Below are 24,011 nucleotides of genomic sequence, written 5' to 3' on the forward strand. Positions count from 1 at the left end.
GCATAATAGGGTGAATTTGGTGATGATAAATTGCTAATTTAGAGTACCAACTACCAAAATACAAATGGATGATTTTAATATCTCAATCTTAATTAGTTTAGTATATTTAGGTAATATATTAATAACAAAACCAATTATTTGTGCAGAAAAAAAGACTAAAGTAAATTTATGTTAGATTTGTTTTACCCAAAATAACAATGGTAGGGTCTAATTGGGTGACAGCTGTATATAACCATTTGATTGATGGGTGTTGGGCTGTTTCAGTGTCAGTGATAGAAAAAAAATGGATGGGTTGTAAATTTAAGCTTTCATGTATAAAGTGAAAATTGCATTTTTATAATGCCAGCTTGCAAGTTGTTTTACCGACGAATGTGTATTAAATCTGCTAACACCAAGTACGCCTAGGTCGGATCTATCAAAAGGAGGTAAATGCCTGCAATGTAAATACATGATTAAAAAAAACCTTATTTTGTACCAACATTACAATTTTACATGATTCATGGATTGATTGTAGCCCGAAATATCATGGCCCTGTTCCTTCCTCACAAGGGCCATGAGTGCGATACGTAAGTAAAAACGGGGCACTGTGAAGTCACATCGCGGTGATGACGTCACACTGACGGCATCTATTTATAGGAAGAGTTCAAAACACGGCGACGATAACGTTTTGCCGGCACGTTTCAAGAAATTAAATTTACGATCTTTTGATAATTAGTTAGGGATCGTTTTATTTTAACCTCTGGCATGAGAGATTGAGAATGTGGGTTAAAGATAAGCTACTCTGTGTTCTCATTTTGCAACTAAAATAGGCTTCTCATAAAGCTTAAATTTGCGGGCCATGATGCTGGCCATGTATTTGAAACTTGGCGGATATACCAAGCACTACATTCGCTTCTGTGAGGGTGCTCGACCAGGCATACACAGTTTGACTGTGATGATGACGTGGTGATTCAATTAGACAATCAGAACCCCACGCCATAAGCTGCACCAAATCGGGAGACTGCTGTCAGAAGTACAACAGACAGGTATACAATGTATGTCAGAGATGCAAAATAACCGAAGCCCGAAGGTATCGAAGGCAATTGCCTTTGGTGCCCCTAACAGTTGCCTTGATGCCCTATTAATTGCTGCTATTCTTTTTACATGTAAATTGGCTGGACTTGTAAAATAGATGTGCCTTTTCAAAATTGCCTTGAAATGGGTGCCCTTCAGAATCCTTATTTTGCAGCCTGAATCAAGCAAAATCAGTCCCTTTCAAATTGGGAAAGTCTCTATCTCTTGATACAATTCATATGAGCCTTTGAAGTTGATGCTTTTACATTCAAGCTTTTCATTTTAATATGCATTTATTTAATAAAAGAAGCAAAAAATGGCTTGTTTTGGCACTTTAAATACCAGTAGGCTACCCTAAAATCCATATACATGTTTGTAGACCCCACAAGGTGCTCCTAAGGTTGGTCTGTAGACCCCACCCGCAGGGGCTCATTTGTGCCAAAAATCCTCCTTGATTTCAAAATTTCAATGTTAGTAGAAACAAATGGTACAAATTTAAAAATATGGTTTTAGGGTGCAAAATACGGATTTTTGGTCTTCTCAGTACGGAAATCTGGATTTCAAAGTTGGCATGTCTGCATACATGCCCTCACTATTATTACACGAAAAGTCTAGCTATTAAATGCCTAATACATTTGCTTACTGATAGCTTCACATTTGAGGCCACAGTGTAAGCTATCAAAATCACGAAACTGTAGTAGAAATCAATGAAGAATGACACTGTGTAGTGTATACAGCTATGGAAGTTTGTAAGGAAACCCAGCCGATCACGACAGGTGTGGGGGTGAGGGTTGCAAAAGGGGGTACGTCAGACAGGGTCTAATTCTGCATAAAACCGGGCAACGTTATTTCTATAGATCTGCTGCGCATTCAAATTGCATTGTATTGCATCGTAATTTCATTTGTGTCTATGCTAATTAATATGTTTACACAACATGAACTCACGTGTTTTCAAGCAAATTCGCCGATAATAGGTGATCAAAAGCGATCGAAATGTTACAAAAGTACAGATCGCATTCAGCTTACTTCATATGAGATGATCTTTGGAAAAATACGGCATAATTTGTCTTGGTGTTTGCGGAATGCCATGCAGTAAAATATTAATACTGGTGCGGCAATTCATGATTGACAACTAACAATCGGCGTGTCCTTCAGTATCCTCCGCTGTCAATTTCTTATCCACTCACTAATCCTCACAAAAGCTTTGTGTTGATTACGTAATGTGTGGAGGCAAATTGCAATAAGTACAATGAAATAATGAGTAGGGCGGGCTCCGAGGCGGGTTTCTTCTTCATCTTACGTAACAGTATTGTTCTCCAAAAAACCCGGAAGCTTGTCGTTTGGAGCTCTAGCTGAAATACAGCAAGATAATGTAAGATAGTAAATGTAAACCTGTATTTTAGCTAGAGTATCTCGAGCTAGGGTACGTGCTCTGGGAGCCACCTTGAGGGGGGTGCCAAATTGTCCAATTCAGCAATCAGTCATTTAAAAGATCAATTTAAGACCAAAATCACTGAACTTCATTATAACAAAAATTACTTAGTCAAGCCTTGCCGTTTGATGCGAGCGATTGCTCTCGTTTGCCACCGCTCGCCCAAACTCAATTTCTCAAGCGATTTTCCACTCGCCTTAGACACTTTATATTGCTCACTGTGAGTCTCCCAAAATCAGCCATTGAATCATCGAATCAGCCAATTCAGCATTTAATCGATTCTGTGCCCTCTCCAAGCGGAGAAAGTCACAAATTTTAGCGCGCTTTGTGTGCATTTCAACATACCGTTTTTTAGACCGAAGCTCTACTTGATTATGTATACCAAAATTAGTGATATTTCTGCAAATTCTACCACTAGCAAGTGATTAACTACTCGCCTTTAAAATCTATGGGGGGTACCCTTTCATTTGAAATTAATAAAGAAAATGTTTTTGAAGAAATCACTAATACCGGTATCTATATTAAACACATCAAAAGAAATAAGTCCCCCTCTGAAAATTTTGTCATAACATCGTAAAGTAAAACTTTGTACCAATAAAACTTATTTAGAAATAATTAATTATATGATTGTTTACTAAGTGTTTTGTGAAAATGAAAGATGTCCGTGACTTCATGGCTGAATGAACCCAAATTGAAGACAAAAACTGCCCTTTCCAAAAGTCACAAAGTAGGCCTATGCTTGTTAACTGCAAGGCGTATTGGGACAAGGAATGGAACTGGCCATCTTACAACTCACTGTGCTGAACTCTGCACCAAGGGGATTTGCATGGCTGAATGATCAAGAATCGATACACATTACAGTAAATATTCACTTGGTGAGGATTTTAAACTGCACTCAAACACATGGGGTTTTCCATTAGTAACAAGACATGAATCAACTTTTGTGACAAGCATAGGCCTACTTTGTGACTTTTGAAAAGGGCAGTTTTTGCCTTCAATTTAAGCTCATTCAGCCTTGAAGTCATGAAAATCTCTCATTTCCACACAGCACTTAGTAAACAGTCATATAATTATTTCAAAGTTAGTTTTATTGGTACAAAACGAAACCTTACAATGTTATGACGACATGTTCAGAGGGGGACTTATTTCTTTTGATGTGTTTATAATATGTTTTTTCAATTGGTAGCTTTACCCACACGCTTTATATATTGCTCTCACGCTATTTAGAAACCCACCTTTTATTCCGCAAAATTTAAACCCCAACTTTTTTAATTCCAAACCCCCACACTGGAGAAAACACACTGCTGGTTAAACAATGAACCCTGGACTGAGTGCATCAACCGGTTAATCCCTTTGTAATGTAATACCAGCTTTACAATCCTCACTACGGTACTGCCCCACATTTCCCAGGATGGCGGTGGGGTGAAAAAAATACTTGATGAATAGTATGAAGCCCTAATGGATCTTGTAGACCTAAATGCTAGGATCATTCATGGTTGACCTAAAAAAGAAAAAATTGAATTTTGCACGGTGTTTTGTGTTTTTAATATGAAAATTGATACTTTGTTTTCATGCATTGAATTTGAATGCATTTTAAACAAAGTATCAATTTTCATATTAAAAACACAAAACACCATGCAAAATTAAATTGTTAAATTTTTTTTTTTTTAGGTCAACCATGAATGATCCTAGCATTTAGGTCTAGGTCCAGGGACACTACAAAACGAAAAAATAAAAACTTAAAAAAAAAACCCACATTTTAAAAAAAATTGGGTACCCGGCAGGGTATTTCCTGCCCGGTAATGTAATCTTAGTGGTACCCATAAGCCCGCCCGAAAATGCCAGCCTTAGTACCAAGTAATTTCAAATCATATGGATTTTGATTTCAAGTTAAACGAGGGAAGGCCTCTATGGCATCCGTACCATAATTAATGACGGATAGTCTTATACTTTTTTCTCTCCCATGTGAAGGTTTTTGGTTGAATTACAATCTAAATTGAAACTTGGAATTGTGACATTTAATCTGACAAGAATTGATGAACAATGGAGGGTGCAGCAGACAAATTGGAAACATTGGTAAGGTTTTTGCGTAGCTTTAAATTTCTTGCCTGAGTACAAGAATATTTGGAGCGATTGCCGAATAGGGTGCAACTCTACTAGTCTTATTACTAGTCTACTAGTAGGGATGCCCTCTCAATACAGTTTCCACTAGAACGATTTTTCATTTACTGTGTGCGTGCACTCACACACGTATTGTCTATGGAGAAACTGATCGATACAAGAAATCCCAGGCATGTTAAATGGCGTACATACTTGTTTTGATCCAAATGTAGGCCTATATCAGGGTGTTTCAAGAAATTCCTGATTCCACCAGAAAACATTCACCAAACTTTTTCCTGTTTGGTCAGTAAATAGAGAGGACCTTCCTGCATGAAGAGATCAACTTTTTTAATGAAAAATTTAATGAGATGAGAACTACAACAGGTTGAAGTGACACCATTCCGTGCATCAGGTGTTCAAACGCAATTATCTCCAAATTTGGAGTGAATCAGACAAGCAAACTTACATACTCATAAAATTTAACTATTTATGAAGACAAAATGTGTAGGATGTTAAGAAATTTAAGAATGTTTAAGCCTACCATGCCCATCTCAAATCATGCACTTCCCCGCACTTCTTACTACCATGTCCATTTCATACGGAGTATAAAAACCGGGGACCATCATGGCTTCCATGCACACAGTGTATTGCTGAATGTAGTAAAGATAAACTTTGAGTTGGAGCAAATTTCTCAAAATTGGCAGTGATTAATGTTACCAAACTTATGCCATGATGAAATATAATAATTTTTGAAGATAAAATGTGCTGACCGTAAAAGATTGAACAATGTTTAAGACTACCGCCATTCATTTGAAATAATGCACTTATTGTTCATCTCCTCTATGGAGATATTTTCCATGGCTGCCATCTATGATCATGCTTGCGGTTTCACCAAACAAACCATGGGTTTTGAGGTCTTATATTTTTTGTTGTATGTCAACAAAATCGATTAAATTTTCAGGATGATCTTATTTTCATGTTGTTATAAGCAAATATAATGTTCCAGATAACGCTAGTTAATAAATACATTAAGAAAAAGTACCTTAAAATTGCACTTTCTGTTAGTAATCCTTTTGGACTTTAACTTTTAAAATGTTCTAGCAGCCCTATATAAAACCGTAACACTCAAAAGGCCATATCTCTGGAATGAAACGTCCGATTAAGATTATTTAAACGCCAAAATGTTTCTTTCATCAATTCCCAGCCAATAAGTTAGGTCTGAATCAATTTAAAAGTACTTAAATTTTTAGTGGACATGCCTACTACTAGTCCTAAACCCTAACCCTAAACTCTGTAAATGAGGACTGGACTCAAGTCTAGCAAGTTGCACCCTATTCGGTAATTGTACCGAATATTTTATTTTTCTGGTATTTTCAAAGTACCCAACTTCCTTATGATAAAATAACGTACAAGTCAAATGTGATCTGATCTGATCCAAAATCATCCAAGTGGGCCAATGTGGCAACTGGGAAATTGAGGTATAGACAATAATCAGGAGCAAAAGGCAATAAAATATGTAAGAAATTTGACATTATTTAAACCCTCATGTACGTGTGACTCTACAAGCTAGTATGTACATGTAAGCTAGGAATGTAAGGATTTCATAAATTAGCCTATCAGATCTCACACCACCAAATCAGAGTCCCATAGAGATATGTGCTAAATTTGCCTTAAGAAAACGTCATTTTTTCTTCACAGGAGCGACTCAGTTTTAAGCCACAGCTATGATGGTTGAAATCAGCCCTTGCCTGATCCCTCTGGCTGGGAAAAAATATAGGTTGACCGTCATTATTTTTTTACGACTGGCCCTCGAAGTCTACGATGTCTGGGAATTGCCTATTTTACAGGCAAAACCATGCCAGTGTTTCTGTAAAGAAAAGGCTGCTTAAAATCATTAAAAGTTATTTGATCTCGCCCATCTGTGGTACACTTGCAGGAAATAATATTACTAATCATGACCAATCCAAATTTGGCTATAATTATGCAAATTTCTGCTCATTTTAATGCTTAAATTGAGAATACATGGGTTTTTCTAAGAAGTGAAATTAAGGGCGCACAACGATATAATTCTATTTGGTGGTGTGAAATCTGAATGATCCAATATGTTTCTGATTGTCCTTAATTTCAGACTATTTTAATCTAATTAACTTATTTTTAGCATAATTTGAGCAAGAAGCTGGTTAAAAAAAATTTCAAGCAGAATCATTGTGTCTCTGACATGTGCTATCTACTGAAGATAGCATTGTGATTACCAAGTTAAAAGTTCACCAAGACTTAGGCTTTCAGCAATTTACAGTCCAGAGGGACAGGAAGCCAGGCAGACACACAGAAACAAAGAAGAACATGTCCACAATGCCTGAATTATAAGTGTTGAATTATATGGCCTATTAGTGAAATCTTAAGTCTACCCCCCCCATAAGCTTACCTGATCCATGGGCACATTTTATGAGCTCCAACCAGTGCCCTAGCCCATGTGCCACCATATACTGATGTCTTCCCCATCTGGTACTGAGTCACTGCATACCATCATGATTGTAAACATTACATGGGTTACCAGTAGTGGAATCAAATGCTTAGCCTACCCCCCCCCAACAGACACACACAAACCGTAAGCTTACCTGATCCAGGCGCCTATTTCATGAGTTCCGACCAGTACCCTAGCACCATACTGATGTCTTCTCTATCTGCCACTGTGTCATTGCATGCCATTGATGATGTAAGCTTACCAAATATTATGATTGTAAACATTGCATGGGCCTAAGTCACTCTACGAAATGGAATCTTTCACTCAAACACACATTTCGGGTCAAAACTCACCTTAGCACTGGTATATTTGTAGCAAATGTTGCAGTTCTCTTCAATTTTAGCCTTTAATTACATAAATTCAGTCAATGCACTTCTTCGTGGATGCAAACGCAAATTTGGAACAGGGCTAACTTGCTCAATCAAAAGTTGAGACTCACACACACAGCTCCATTCAGATCTCACACCACCAAATCAGAGTCCCATAGAGATATGTGCTAAATTTGCCTTAAGAAAACGTCATTTTTTCTTCACAGGAGCGACTCAGTTTTAAGCCACAGCTATGATGGTTGAAATCAGCCCTTGCCTGATCCCTCTGGCTGGGAAAAAATATAGGTTGACCGTCATTATTTTTTACGACTGGCCCTCAAAGTCTACGATGTCTGGGAATTGCCTATTTTACAGGCAAAACCATGCCAGTGTTTCTGTAAAGAAAAGGCTGCTTAAAATCATTAAAAGTTATTTGATCTCGCCCATCTGTGGTACACTTGCAGGAAATAATATTACTAATCATGACCAATCCAAATTTGGCTATAATTATGCAAATTTCTGCTCATTTTAATGCTTAAATTGAGAATACATGGGTTTTTCTAAGAAGTGAAATTAAGGGCGCACAACGATATAATTCTATTTGGTGGTGTGAAATCATCATTATTGGGTTTAATTGGGCAAGTTGATGATGACAAAGATCTCAACTTTCAAAATTGCTGATCAATTTTGTCACCTTTGGAGTGGTTTATTTCATTGCGCAACATATTTCTTAACACTTTGCTAGAATGTTGGCTTTAACACTTTGAAAGCGATTGATAATATGGCCCAGGAAGACTGACATGAATTTAAGTTACTTTTTTACACCAAAACATAGATTAGTAGAAAAAAATGAAAGTGAGTTTGAATGTTTATAGATTTTTGTGGTAGAAATAATATTTTAAAAGCGAGAAAATCACAAAAAACCGAGATTTATGACAAGCCTACTTATATTCGAACATCAATCGCTGATTTCATGATATCCATGCAGCAGTGGCCATTGTTATCAACAGTGTTTACACAATTTGTAGAAATTGTTTGTAGAAACTAGCATCGCTTTTAATGTGAATTATTGTTGTAAAAAAGACCTCTAATTAACGCCCCCCTTTTGGAAAAAAAGATGAGTATTAGATGGGCATTAGAGAGAATACGGTATGCTAATTGTATCATTTTTCCTCTCAGTTTCGGAAAGCCGAGTCCGATTTAGACTATATGAGCAGGAAGTTGGATAATGAATTTGGGGAACACCTTTACAATGAACAACAGGTGAGTGATTGACCTTTTTCGGTAAATCCCATAAGCCTTTGCGAGTACACCTGAGATGTCGTCATTTGACATCACGCTGACTTGCAATGCGCAGTAACGGTGTTCAATAAACGATGTTCGCATCGGTGCAGATCGATGTGACATCAAAAGACGAGATCACAGGTGTACTCGCAAAGGTTTATGGGATTTACCGTATATTAAAGATGTACAGATGTATACGCCTGTGTCTTACAAATCATGTTATATTTTAAACAAATTTCTCAGTCGTGAGAACTTTGTTTAAACTTGTACTTTCTCAAAATTTCTCAGTATCTTGTAATAAAAATATTTTCTGGATTTCTAATAAAAAGAAGAAAGAAATTTATAAAACAAATTTGTTATGTGCTTATCCTATAAGAAGCAAACTTTTTTGCATTTACAGTTTTTAAACACTTGGGAATCATTATGCAATTTCACTGGTTCCTGGTTGTGTTATATGGGACGAGATATAACATGGCTGCAACTTGGTACTTTGTAGGAGCTGATCATACCAATCAGATTTGCATACAGACAACAGGACTGATTCAATGTCTGGGAGATATTCCAGTTGAAATACATACACCCCATATGGCAGCCATGACCTTAATCTTCCACATAGGGAGTGTGAATTACAAATGGGGTTACTTGAATGGGTGACTACATTTGAAGTATACACCCCCTGTGTAGGATATTAAGGTCATGTCTTCCATAGGGTGTGCGGATTCCACTGGAATAGATCAATCTGTGATTCCATTAGCAAACTCTATGATTCACTTTTTTGAAACTCTATTTATTGATATTATCATATTATTTAAATCAAATAGTTGTAAGAATGAGAATAATGATATTATATATTGAGTAAACAATTCTGCCTTTGGCCTTGTTGTTCTACTTAAAATAATGGTATATCAGCCCAATTTAGACAACAGGTGCATGTTAACCCACTAAGCACTACCTGCCGATCTAACATTGCCTCTGATTGGTCAATTATGTGATATCTTCACTTTAATCACCAATCAGAATGGATCTTTGCAAATATCAATTTTTTTGTGTGGTAAAATTATTTTAACAACGTTGCTGATTGGTCCAATCGAGAATGAAAACTTTTTGGCCAATCTGCAGGTAGTTCTCATGGGGTTAAAAGCTAAAAACAATACCTTTATTCCCTAATCATGAATATTGTAATCAATTTTTCAGCTGAATCCTGGTGAGTTAACACAACGATTGCAGCAGGTGAAGAAGGAATATTCAACATTAGTGGCTGAAGCTGAGGAGATCAAAGAGTTACAATCACAGATGTGTGACTCCTTCAAGTCTCAGATACAAGCTACTTGTATGGCATTACAACAACTCAATACAGTCGCACCTGATGCACAGGTAGTGTAACGGATTCAATCATGTTTCACTGTTATATATGCATATATGTGTTGTCTGCATTGTTTACTTCATGAGGGCAGTTTTAACTGCCTGTGCAAAGTAAACCATACAGATGTGCCATAAGCAAGTTGTTTAAATGATGGTGAACAACGGTTAAACATGACTGAATCCATTTCAACAATGAAAATAAACTGAAGATTGTTTAATTCACTTGATTATTGTGCCACTCAACATTTATACAAGAAGATCGATTATTTCTGTTGATATCAATAATTAAACTACAGAATTAGAATTAAAACAACAATGTTTAGCCTACCTGCAAACAGATTGTCCAAGGCCCAAAATCACTCTATAAACCGTAGCCCTGATTTATTTGGGGTGAAGTGAACTTTTTTCAGATTAGCTTTGTATTTAACATCAAATTATGACTTGCAGCTAAGAAGTACACACCTAAGACATACCATGTTGGAAGGATGTATGCCTGATTAGAATGTGTGCAAGACCTCTGGACAATATGACAACAATTTTGTTCCCAGTTTTTAGTTTCAAGATTAAGAAGTCTTTTATTTTACTTTTCTGCCCTAGATTTGATTGATCAATAATTGATTGATTGCTTGATTAGTTGATTGATTGATTGATTGATATGTCTTCATTGTCTATAATTTTACTTCATTTCAGGGTGCAGATAGCAGTGAACAGCAAGCATTAGTGGAATCTCTTTTAAAAATGTCTCTTCCCAAGCTTCCAGGTGATGCTAACGCAGGAGATGAATGTACAGCAGCAGAGGTGGATAGCAAGTCACAAGTAAGAGTGAAAAAACAATTGGAGGGAAGAACAGAAAAAAGTGCTATTTCTTTGTCATTTTTCTTTTTGTCTTCCCTATTGATTTAAAACAATTGACAAAAAAAAATTGATATTTGCAAAGATCCATCGCACGCCTAAAATAATGCTGAGAAGTGTGATTAATCGCTCGCCTAAAGTTTGGTTCAATAAATGTTTCAAATCAACAACAATCGGGCTAAAAAATAACAAAATTACGATCGTCTTATATCGTAAGATTGCCCACTTCGTTCGTTGCAAATTGGTGATTAAATATTCATGACTGAATGATGTCATCGTCTCGGCCAATTTCGGTATGTTTTCGCAGGCTGTATATGCATTCTTATGAATGAAGTTTGTAGTTTACTATGTCTGGATTTTGTCGAAGATTAACGAGTCAACCTTCGTTGGGTATTTCCCTGTGACCCTTGACCGATTCTAGCAAAAGTATTGGCCCTTTCCAAAGCAAAATTTCAACGTTCAGTTGCTGTCTTAGATTCTCTTTCATATGTACTGCACTATAATGGGTAGAAAGTTTGTTGATATCCACCAACAGCACGATATATTCTTATACCAAAATGTGCTATTGCGTGAGCGAATAAATAAAGGATTCATTGAAGTTTTCACATTGTCGTAACAAATGCATAACGCAGCGAAACTTAAAACATGTAAAGAGTGGAATCTCTTACATGTTTATGGGTACAATGCTGTTACTAGGGATGGCATCGCAATGGTTATAGAAGATTTGGTGTAAGATTTTGTGTAGGAAACACCTCAATGCTGTTTGTCGAGATCCCAATATCAAACGAATCGCGCACTCAGAATCGCACACCAAAAGCAAACCTCAGCTTAACCAGGTGTGCAGTTTGCAGCACACCAGGCTTTTTCAAAACTCAGTCCCTGTAATAGTACATGTTTTTACATTCACCTGTATCAGTAATTTAGTTGAGAACTCCGAATAATGTTTTTGTGGAGGGTGTCTGCCGCTATCCAAAAAACACTCATTTAGAAGCATATATGCTTGTAGATTTCTATGGTAAAAGTATACTCTTCACAGCTATTACTAAAAATTGTTTTATTTAATTACATTTTGCATTCATGTTTAATTAAATTTAATCTTTGTTTTTATTTTGTATTCAACCAATAAATAGAAGGCAAATGAAGATCAAGCAGAGAATGAAGTCCTTGGCGCTGCATGTTCACCACCAGTAGGTCAGTAAACTGTGTTTGATTTGATTTGTTTGGGTTTTGACAACCCTGGATAACCCAAGAAAGCCTCTATTGAAACTTATTTCCATTGGGGTCCATTTTAACACCGGGACGGGTTGGGAACAGTCAGGGTTTAACACCCTACTCTTTTCGAAACTGACTGCGAGATACATGTACAGGTATAGCTCTCTGTACAAGGGACCGACAGCTTAACGTCCCCTCCGAAGGACGGAGTACTTTCATGATTCATTTACCCAATTCTAAATGAATCATGGGGAGAGTGGATGTCTGAATTTAATCTACAGATGTTGCCAATTAATTTCAGACATTTTTTTTTTTTTTTTTTATCCCAGCAAATCTCCACCGCCGGGAATTGAACCCGGGACCTCATGCACTAAAGGCAAGTACCCTAACCATTAGACCACGCTCTCCCTATGACATATGTTGCTTTGTCATATATTGTTAAAGGAACAGTCAGTTTTTAGGGTATGGATCAATAGATATCCAGAAGAAAAGCTTATTTCTCTTAATCTCCCACACAGGGAGTGCAAATTTCAAATGGGGTTACCTGAATGGGCGACTTCATTTCAAATTCACACCCCCTGTGTGGGAGATTATGGTCATGTCTTCCACAGGGGGTGTATGGATTTTAATTGGAATAGACCATTTTGTTGGCAAAATGACTGTATATCTCTTTAATATGCAAGGCAGTATGGTAAAATGGTTTGCTTAATTCCTCTTACAAATTAAACATACTCACATTGGTCTCGCCGTGTATCACTGCATTGCTATGCTCAGAATAATACATACGACTCATTATAGTTCAGTGACTCAACAACAAGATCGCGTCAGCAGCCATACAGAGACAAGCACATTTAACACAGTGGATTTGTGACGTACGTAGTAAAGTACACCCTCGTTAAAGGTTGACAGCAAATTACTATAATAATATAAAAAAGATAATTAATACTTACCCCATTTTGCTACTTGCTTAGATTTTCACACATGCAATTTTGTCATTTTCAGAAATCAGTCCTTCACAATTACGGAGTACCAGTAATGAGCTCGTAGAGGTAACAAAAGAAGAATTCATGTCGGTATCATCTTTGGTAGTGCGCAAGGGCAACCTTGGCTGATGTCAATAAGGTGAGTGTGTGGAAAAATGGGTGGGGGGGGGGCAACTGTCACTCAGAAGACCCGCTACTCAGAAGGCCCACTATTCAGAAAACCCGTCACCCAGAAGGTCCGCTATTCAGAATTCTGAATAGCGAGCTTGTTTTCATTTAAAATGACCTGTTAACCAGAAGACCCGCAAATTAGAAGGCCCGCTACTCAGAAAATATTTTCTGAGTAGTGGGCCTTCTGATTAACAGGCCCTTTGCAGAATCACACCCACTATCCAGACAACCCAGTTCTTGTCTTGTCTTGTCTGCTACTGCACAAAACGCCTGGTGTGGCTATCAGCGTACAGATCATGCATCGATTCGCTGATAACTTATTAAATTTTCTTCTCGATTTCAATTTCCTTGCCACGATCAAGTTCTTGAAAGAGGCCACATCAGGAGCTATTTTGGTGGTAGGTGGCAGTGAGTTCCATTTTGGTATTGTCCGTGGATAAAGTGAGAATTTATAGCAGTCTTTGTTGGGGCGTATGACGTTATAGTTAAGTTCATGAGTTTGACGAGTAGTGCGTCTGGCTGTAGTGTTCTTGGTCAGGTGATGACTGATGTTAGATGGTGTGAACTTGTGAGTTTCTTTGTATATAGTTATGAGGCGAGCCTTTTCCCGTCTGTCTTTAAGAGTGTCCCATTTCAGATCATGAAGCATGTCCGTGACACTGCTGGTGCGTCTGTAGTCGCTCTTTACAAATCTAACTGCCCTCCTCTGGACTTTTTCTAAATTATCCTGATGAATTTTCTGGTACGGATCCCAGATTGGGCTGCAATATTCTAGTCTCGGTCTCACCAGGGTTTTATAAGCAATCTCTTTAGTGCGAGGGGAACAGTTCCAAAGGTTTCTTTTCAGTAAGCCCAGAATGCTGTTTGCTTTGTTAACAGTCTGATTTATGTGTTTAGCCCAAGATAAGTTGCTGGATATCTCGACCCCCAAGTAGGGATGGTGATCTACAGTTTGGAGAGTAGAAGTTCCCATGCGATACTGGTGTGGAATGAAACTTCTTTGATGTGTCACGTGCATGATGAAACATTTGGATATATTGAACTTCATCTGCCTAGTTTCTTCCCAGGTACAAAGAGAGTTGATGTCTTTTTGTAAAATATCACAGTCCTCAGGAGAATTGATAGCTCTGTACAAAATCAGATCATCTGCGAAGAGTCTCACTTCAGATGTTACTCCCTCCGGGATATCATTAATATAGGCTAGCCCCAACAGGGGACCAAGGACAGTCCCTGGGGTACTCGGAAATTACAGGTGAACTTGGGGATGCCTGTCCATCAATGACGACACTTTGCTGGCGTTTTGTCAGGAAGCCCTCAATCCAAGATTTGGTATCTCCTCTTATTCCAAGGTGGTCTAATTTTGTGAGGAGTCGTTGATGCGGAACCATATCGAACGCTTTACTGAAATCCATTATGCATACATCAGCACGGCCACGATTATCAAGGATCTCAGCAACATCGTTTACCAACCCAGCAAGCTGAGTTTCATGAGGATCTACCACTTGAAACCCATGTTGTCTATCGCACAGCAGAGAGTACTTTTCCAGATGGTTCATGATATTGCTATGGATTATGTGTTCTAATTGTTTACAGGCAATACATGTCAGGGATACCGGACGATAATTACTTGGGAGTGACCTATCGCCTTTTTTGAAAATTGGCGAGACGGTAGCATTCAGCCAGTCCTGGGGTAAAACCCCTGAAGAGATGGATTTTTGGTAAATTTTCTGAAGAATGGGTGCCACACTTGAAGCACATTTCTTTAATATCCTAGCTGGAATGTTGTCAGGACCTGACGCTTTGTTGATTTTCAGGTTCTTGAGCAGTTTTTCAACTCCAAATGTAGTGATCGTGATTTTTGGCATATCTGGTACAGCACTACCTCCAAGATTTGGAATAGAAGAAAGGTCTTCTCTAGTGAAGACCGAGCAAAATTGCTTGTTTAGGGTCTCTGCCTTCTCTTTGGCACTAGATGCTATCGACCCGTCAAATTTAGGGGAACGCCAAAAACATCCCTACGGAGGATTTTATATAATTCAGAAGGGTTTGGTGTTATCAGTTTCAAGACATTCACCAATACTATGGACATGTTCCCGATGCAGTGTCCTCATTTGTCTGTCAATTTTGCGTCTTGATTGTTTAAATCTGTCCCAGAGTTCAAAATCACCAGTTTTTCTAGCCTTGTCATAAAGCTTGCGTTTTTTCCTGATATTTCTTTTCATGGTGGCATTTATCCAAGGAACACTTGGTTTGGATGAAGTCATTTTGGATGGTATATTAACATCCATTGATTTTGGATAGTGTTTGTAAAGCGATTCCAGAGCTCATCGATGTCCAAGTTCTGGACAACTTCTTCAGTTAATTCAGCACCAAGTTCATCGAGTTCATCAGTGATTTTACTGAAATTTGCTTTTTTATACAGGTACACTTTCCGTTTTGGAAGTTTTGTGATTTTGGGTTTAATAGAAGCATGTATGACGACTATGTCGTGGTCGCTAATCCGGGTTTTACATCCACATTGTTGACAAAAGCCGGATTATTGGTAAAACATAGATCAAGGATACTATTGTCTCTCGTTGGTTTTAAGACAACCTGCTGAAGATTGTGGTCTAGAGCGATCTCTAACATGGTTTTACTTGGTCCTGGGTAACGACCACACGGCTTGAAGGTATTTGTGACCCAATCTACATCTGGTAAGTTAAAGTCACCTAGTAGCCAAACAGAGGACTGCTTTTTGATCTTTTTGATGGAATTTTCCAAAAGGCGGACATAATCCGAGTTTGTTTTCTGAGAGCGGTAAAATCCTCCAATGTACACTGGAGCTATGCCACTAACATGGATACTAATCCACTTCAGTTCACAACCCTCTTGGTCTAGCTCCTGTTCGTCTTGGGCAATAACATCATTTTTATCGGCCACAAAGACGCAACCGTGGCTATCATTATTATTGTCTCTATCTTTGCGAAAAAATATTGTAATGAGATGGAAAAACTTCACGGAGGTAATATTGCTGTGAAGCCATGATTCAGAACCCACAACTATATCAGGTTCCTCTTCTTGGAGGAGGTACTGAAAGCCAGCTCGTTTTGCATGCACACTCTGGCAGTTAACATTCAATATTTTTGAGAGAACGAGTTTTAGGTTTGGATTTCATTGTTTTGCGTTTATTTGATTTATCAGTCACAGTGTGTCCACTTCTAACAGGGCTAGAAGTTTTCATAGGGCTATCAAAGTTGGAGTCCGTGAGGTAAACTATCAATGGAATCATCACACAAATCGGTGAGGGCATCAAAACTGTTGTTTGATTTCAGCTCGTTTAGGTGCATGAGGAACGAGGAGGGAAAATTAGGTAATCCGCAGCCATCACAGAGCCATGAGTAAGATGCATGATTGGCAAGAACGTCATACACCTCGTCGCTCATGCCCAGGCAAAATTTATGGAACCAGTTATTACAGTTCTCACATTCAATACAATCCTGGCCCCACCTGGCAGCTGTGTTACAAATTTGGCAGGGGTATTTTAATTGTTGTGGTCCTGGGTTTGGGTTAACATCCCCAGCGAGCAATAGCAGAAGAGTTAATCTAGGCGTACGGTTCAGATTATGTATGGTAAAAGCGTTTTGAATGGCGATAATTGTTTGTAATGCTGACGGGAGACATGGAACAGACTCACCGGGCAGTTACGGGAAACAAGTGCATCATCTATCGGCGCAGTCCAGTGATCCACATCGAGGTGGTGGCAATTCTGCAACACATGGTCCACACTGAATAGGCGTATTCAAGGCACAATATAATAGCAACAAATGTCGAATAATGGGTTTCAAAATGACCCATGGTATAATACAATTCACGAAATTGCACGTGGAGATTTAAAAAATGGCCGCCAACCATGGGAAACATGAAAAATTTTATAACTCAGTATACACCAAAATGTTTAAAAACTGCGAGGTTAAAAACAGCATCCACTGGTACACGGAGGTTTAAAAACAATTAGAATCGCGAAAATAATCCAGTATTGAAGAAATATACTGAGGAAATGATACAGTTAACGTAATCCACTTTCCACAAGTCAGCACACAAAGTAGCGAGTTTACGTAGATAAAAATGGCGCTACCAGCTGGAAACTGAAAATTTTGCAACTCAAAATACACCAAAATGTTAAAAGCTGTGAGTTCAAAAACAGCATCTACTGGCACTCGAAGGTTTCAAAAACACTTAGAATCGCGAAATAATCCAAAATACGAAGAATTAAACTAAAGAAAATTGATAAAAAGTGGGCTAGCCACGGAGCGAAAATTTAGACGATGTTATCGCGACCGATGCATGATGGTTAGGTAGGGTTAAGGTTAGGGTTAGGGGTTACAGTTAGGGCTAACTCCGTTCTTTCAAATGATTAAAATAGCCCACTAATCAGAATTATGAATAGTGGGCATTCTGAGTAGCGGGTCGTCTAGCCAGAAAAAAATTCTGAGTAGCGGGACTTTAACATAAAATACAACAAAAAGCCCACTATTCAGAAAGTCTGTTATTCAGAAGGCCCCTACTCAGAAAATTCTGACTGGCAGGCCTTCTGAATAATGGGTTTTCTGAATAGCGGGTCTTCTGACTACTGGGTCTTTTGAGTGACGGGCTGCACCCGGAGAAATTAACTCATGGAGGTGACAAGGGGAGAGTTCATGTCGGTATCATCATTAATACGTGCAAGGACAACCCTGGGGAGCGTGATATTAATAAGGTTCATGTCTCTCCAGAGACAATTGTATCAATTACCAGTTTGTTTGGAAAATATGGGGTATTTGTTTCTCTTCCCTTTGTATATGTATTACAGGTGTGTCGTTTAATGAGCTATTCCATTTAAAATCCACACTCCCCTGTGGAAGATTTTGGAAATATCTTCCACAGGGGGAGTATGAATTTCAAATGGAATTAGCACTAGCAGCTCCATTTGAATTTCATACACCCTTCGAGAAAGATTCAACCTGAATCTTCCACAGAGGGAGGGTAAGTTTCAAATGGAGCTGCCTATGTGCTAATTCCATTTGAAATTCATACTCCCCCTGTGGAAGATATTTTCAAAATCTTCCACAGGAGGTGTGTGGATTTTAAATGGAACAGCCCAATGTGCAATGTATCTGCATAAGATGTCAATTTTGCACACTTTTCCTCTTATATTTGCATGACAGGTGTATCGGGTACTATTCCGTCACTTTAAAGAAGAGGGTAACAAGGACATGCTGAGTGTACAAGAAATGTCTAAGATGGGAATGAGAATCACTGGAAATACTGGCGAAGCTAAACTAAAGGTAAGATGCATTACATACATGCGGGCGTTCATCACACTGTAAGCGAACAATTGTCACGCTGTTAGCAGATGTGGTCATTAAAATGAAACTTCTACTATTATAGGCCTATATCAGCGGTTCCCATCCTAGAGTCAGATCATTCAGGAGCCGTTCCGAGGTAGTCTTTGTGACGTCAACGCCGCCAACTTGTGGGTACGGAGTGCCTTGTTGCTAAGATCACTGTGTTGACGCTTAACTGAAGAGGTGCGTCACGCGCTGCGACTTCCGCATAATCGGGGGCGTAATGTCCAACGCATGACATGCAGAACGTCAGTACCCACAAGATGGTGGATCCCACGGAAAAGGCTGACGGCCTCTATTGCTGGGTAGTCTAGCAACTCCACATTTTGAGGTCATGACCCCAAGTGTGGGGTTGTGAACCACTGGTTGGGAGCTCTTGCTTTGTATTGTGTAAGCTAGTACAGTCAGTGATGATAATACATTGAGGCAATTGTTTTGCATGTACATCTCTTTAAACATGGGTGTACTCCCTATTCCAGAAAAATACAGCACTAATTTTTGAGATAAAAAAAATATTATCCTGTTTTGCCAAATGAAACATAGCTAAATCCTAATCCTTTAGTTAGTCCTATGTGCAATAAAAGTAAAATTTTAATATTTGGCCAATTTTTGAAATAAGGGCCAAAAACATGCGTTTTAGGGTGTTTTTCAGTATGCTGTGACAATCAAGCTCAAAGACTTGTACTAAGACTAATTTCAGTTTATACATTCTAGTTTTTAGAAAAGACATGTTTCATTTTTATAAACCATTATTTAGTTATAGTAACACAAAAAAGTGAGAATTAGAGCAAAATTACGTCATCTACTCAATATTTTGAATGCTTAGACTTAATCCAAGTCTTTGATTTTTGTGACTCGATTGTCAGAAAACATGACAAAAATGCATGTTTTTGGCACTTTTTTCAAGAAATTGGCCAAATATTAAAATTTTACTTTTATCGCCAGTTAGGACTAACTAAAGGATTAGGATTTAGCTATGTTTTATTTTGCAGAACTTGATCATATTTTTTTAATCCCAAAAAATTAGTGCTGTATTTATCTGGAATGGGGAGTAGTACTGAGAGCACTGGTGTACATACGCACTGTGTATGAACACCAGCGCCCTCAGTGAATGCTTGTGATTTTAAGGTGCACCCAATGAAATGCACACCAACAGTACTACAGTTATAACAGATTTAGGCGATAGAAACAAATTCGATCTTTCGATCGACCATCGATGCTTGGTCGATCCTTATTATTTATGAAATCAAATAATTGACTATTGTTAATTGGGATAAAATAGTAGTTCGTACCTGTAGTGATATTGACCAATATAAATTTAGTATTAATTCTGATTAATTAGTTGATAAATCATTAATAACAAACATCGAAGCAGCATCGTAGGTCGATCCAAAGATCGAACAAATTTGTCTCTGGTGCCTTAGATGGTAGAGCTGTAGTGAGCAGTTACGTGGTATCATGGATAATGGGGGGGGGGGGCAATTTTCCACAGAAGCAAGTTTTGCCACCACTCGATCTGCCCAATCAAAATATAACCAAAATGAGAAATCTATTTCTTTCAATAAACATGGCCATTGGATAACAATGGACACATCTGTTTTTTCTTCTTTTTACAGGTTTTACGGGCACTCAAACTGTTACAAATATCAAAGACTGGTTCTGTAAAACTGCTCTGATTGGATAGCCAATAATTTGAAAGATGCATAACAAGCAGTGTCGTTGGAACATCATTTCATGTGGAATATGAACAACATGGACTGTACACACAGTTCGGCCAAGATGTATTGAAGATATGCAAGAGGCCAGAGGTAAATCACAGTGGGTTGGTGGAGGTGATGTGTATTAGACAATTAGAGGCTGTAAAACTCCTCGGATTGGTCAGACAATATTGTGAAAGATCCACCAAGCTGTATATTAAATGGATTTAAACATCTCTATGTATGGCACATCAGTCTTGGTAGGTGTCAATCTAGCTAGTTAACATGGTTGGTTTAGAGTAGGGCTTCCTTTACAAATTATTTCTTTATACTTCCATTGTGACACAACAATGGTGTAGGAATATCGTCTTTTATATAATACTCCCAGCTATAGATGAGTTGACTTCTGACGTCATTGCCTGGCAGTATGCGCACGCATCATCACAATTTCCATTGTTGTTTGCCTGGCAGTATGCGCGCATCATATTTTATTCATGGGCCGTGCTTTTAAACCTACCGCCACATCATAATAAGGATATTGATCAGTGTAGTGGTTGTTTGTAATTCGCCCAAGCATATCGATATACCAGTCTCTTACATTTGTTGATAAACATTGAGGTCAACTCATCTATACCATTGGGTGTTGAGCAAGTTGGTAAGATTTTTTGCCTCACTTGTATCAATTCAACCAAAGTAGGCATATACCAGGAAAGAAACCAGCACAGGTGTACGACGGTCACTTAATGTTGTATATTAGCAGATATAATGTGGTAACACTGTTTAAAACAAATTGAGCAAGCCAGGCTTAAAAAGCCTGAAGCAAGCTGACATGTATCATAGTAAGAATGAATAAAACATGGCTGAAGATAAACCACCAACTGATCAGGGAAACAAGTTAATTACCCAGCTTTTGTAGCAAGAGAAAGAAATCTCTTGAAGGATTAGGCAGATTTCTTATGTAAGCTTTATAATCCCTAAGGTAATACAGGGTGTATCAAAATGATTGGTACCCATCAGTTTCCAGTTATTCTGGACATGACTACCACAACAAAATGCAAGATAGGAGCGCCTCCCGACGCGAGTATTAGTGTTTACTTCTGAGCGGAACGTGGAGAATTGAAGAAAAGCCTGTTTTACCTAAATTATATTTACCTTCATTTAAATATTTATGACACTTTCATCAAAACAGATATTCAAACGATGATAATGTGTAATATAATAAACGTGAAATTTTAGTATTTTAAGAGTTTTTGTATATTTTAGACGTTCTATGACTTTTGTTTGCTGTGTAGAAGCTGAATTGCACATGCGTACTCTGACCATTTAGGCCAGTGACCCGTCAGTGATAGTCATGGGCAAATTGATATAGACATTTTTCTTACTGCTGATTGGTTATACACATTTTGGACTCTTCGATTAATTTGGGAATAGGGGTGTTTCAGGTTAGTACGGTATACCATTAGGGACATGCACACTTAAACATTAACCAATGATCCTACAGAGCTGTGTGTAGTCGTGCGATATGTCAAACTTGATCTTGGTTAACTATATAATATACCACAGAGTCATGCGATATGTCAAACTTTTCCTCTGGTCATAAGGAACAAAAAAGTCAGTGGTCGCGCATCTGTACAATCATTGGTCAATGAGATATAGTCACTTTTTTCTACTTTGTGCATTTAACCCTCTATCTTTTTAACCAAATATACCACAGAGTCGTGCGATATGTCAAACCTTTCCTCTGGTCATAAGGAACAAACAAAGGCAAGCGGCGCATCTCTGTAGGATCATTGGTTAATGAGATATAGTCACTTTTTTCTACTTTGCGCATTTAACCCTCTATCTTGTAAACCAAATATAACACAGAGTTGTGCGATATGTCAAACTTTTCCTCTGGTCATAAGGAACAAAAAAGTCAGTGGTCGCGCATCTGTACGATCATTGGTTAATGAGATATAGTCACTTTTTTGTACTTTGTGCACTTAACCCTCTGTCTTTTTAACCAAATATCCCAGAGTTGTGCGATATGTCAACTTTACCTCTGGTACGTGAAGACGGCCCGATTGGCGCGAGGTTCATATTGGTGCGTATGCACCAAATATGTATCTTGTTTATAGATAACTGTTATAAAAGTCATAAAACTATAAACCCTGGGCATTTCAAGTGGATCCAAGGTTGCATATTGAAGAAGCAGGCTTGTCAATAAACACCAAAAACGATGGGTACCAAACATTTTGATACAGCCTGTATACCCAACTTTTTATACATGCATATGGAGTTATTTTGCATCATACATTTTATGTGTACATTCATATCAAAAGGATGGATGTGACTGGCCACTACATGTGTCTGTTTTGTAGCAGCCGACAAGTGCATCCTTTTGATATGTATATACATAAATTTGTTGTCATATTGACATTACATATATGACGTATTTGCTGTCTATCATGTTCATGTAAAATAATTTGTGAACATTTTTATGTAATTTATATGTATATAATGTATATATTCAAAGACTTACGATCAATAACTGTGCTCTTTGTTCAGTTGTGTTGCTTCTCATCCATCTCTGTTGATGATGAAGAGTTATGGAAGAAATGTGAATTCCGGGTTCTTAGTGGAAATGAGGCTATGGTGATGTGCGTCAGATTCGGGGTGCATTTTCAGCCATTTAATTTAGACTCCGGGTGCATTTTCAGCCATTTTGGTTTATTGATGGCCCTCAATTTCATGAAAATGTGGTGTAAGAAAGGGTGTTTTTTCAAAATTTTCTCGATAAAGTACCAATGTGTTTTTGTTTTTGTTTTTCCAAAATGTGCAAACATTTTCAAAAATTGGTATGATTTCAGGTCTGTTTTTCGTCAAATTTGGTTGAGTGAAGAGGTGAATGCAGAGTGCTATGTGATTGTCATACACAGAATATGGTTGCTGCATAATTTCTCTCTGTGCACAAGCATATGTGAAGTCCACTCGAGCAACAGCATCCATGACAACATACACAAAGCACTCCACATCCACCTATTAACTAAACCTCTGTGCAGGTGCCTTGCATTAATTGGTCTTTCAAACATTTCCACTGATCATATAGACATGAAAATGGAGCTGGGGCTGATGTAATTCAGTTACTGCAGATGATGCAGTTGTGGAATTTGAATTTACTGCAATTGAAGAGTACAGGAGCAAAATATGATACATGGGCTGCCTTGTGTGATATTTTTATGATATTGTAATATTCTTGTGTGCATAATTCTTTTGAATGAACTTAAAATATTTTATTAACATATTAACTTGTAAATCATTTTTACAACGATAATTCCCAGATAAATAGTTAGGTAAGCTTAAAAATCACAGCCAAATGACGAACTATGAACTTAGGATCATTGACTTCCGGTTCACCTTTGGGTTTAAGACGTAATTTTCACCAAAACCAACGGCATTACCGAATTTGTGTGGACCGTGGTAAGCTTACTTACACAAGATAGCATGGAAATTGTTTCAGGGGGAGTTATAGGGGTGTTTATTTAAGTAAAATTTTCTAAAAGACTGGAGGGTCGTTTATTAGAGGAGGGGCATTTATTAAAGGATATACAGTAACCAATATTAATTTAAAAACACACGAAACAGCCTTTATCATAATTTACACCTCAACCCTTCAATGGTTGTATGCATA

General features: G+C 37.9%; 1 protein-coding gene across 1 annotated transcript; it reads left to right on the forward strand.

Annotated features, from left to right (window-relative positions):
- The first annotated feature begins 282 nt into the window (after positions 1-282).
- On the forward strand, positions 283-20,815 carry LOC140163828 (SKA complex subunit 2-like). Its single transcript, XM_072187143.1, has 9 exons — positions 283-425; positions 4,457-4,561; positions 8,597-8,680; positions 9,896-10,075; positions 10,754-10,879; positions 12,046-12,106; positions 13,130-13,212; positions 18,465-18,584; positions 20,261-20,815. Exons 2-9 carry the CDS (start codon positions 4,529-4,531, stop codon positions 20,318-20,320), a joined length of 747 nt encoding a protein of 248 aa, XP_072043244.1. The 5' UTR covers positions 283-425; positions 4,457-4,528; the 3' UTR covers positions 20,321-20,815.
- The last annotated feature ends 3,196 nt before the right edge of the window (positions 20,816-24,011 follow it).

Source organism: Amphiura filiformis, chromosome 11, assembly GCF_039555335.1.
Source record: "Amphiura filiformis chromosome 11, Afil_fr2py, whole genome shotgun sequence".
Taxonomy (NCBI): Eukaryota; Metazoa; Echinodermata; class Ophiuroidea; order Amphilepidida; family Amphiuridae; genus Amphiura; species Amphiura filiformis.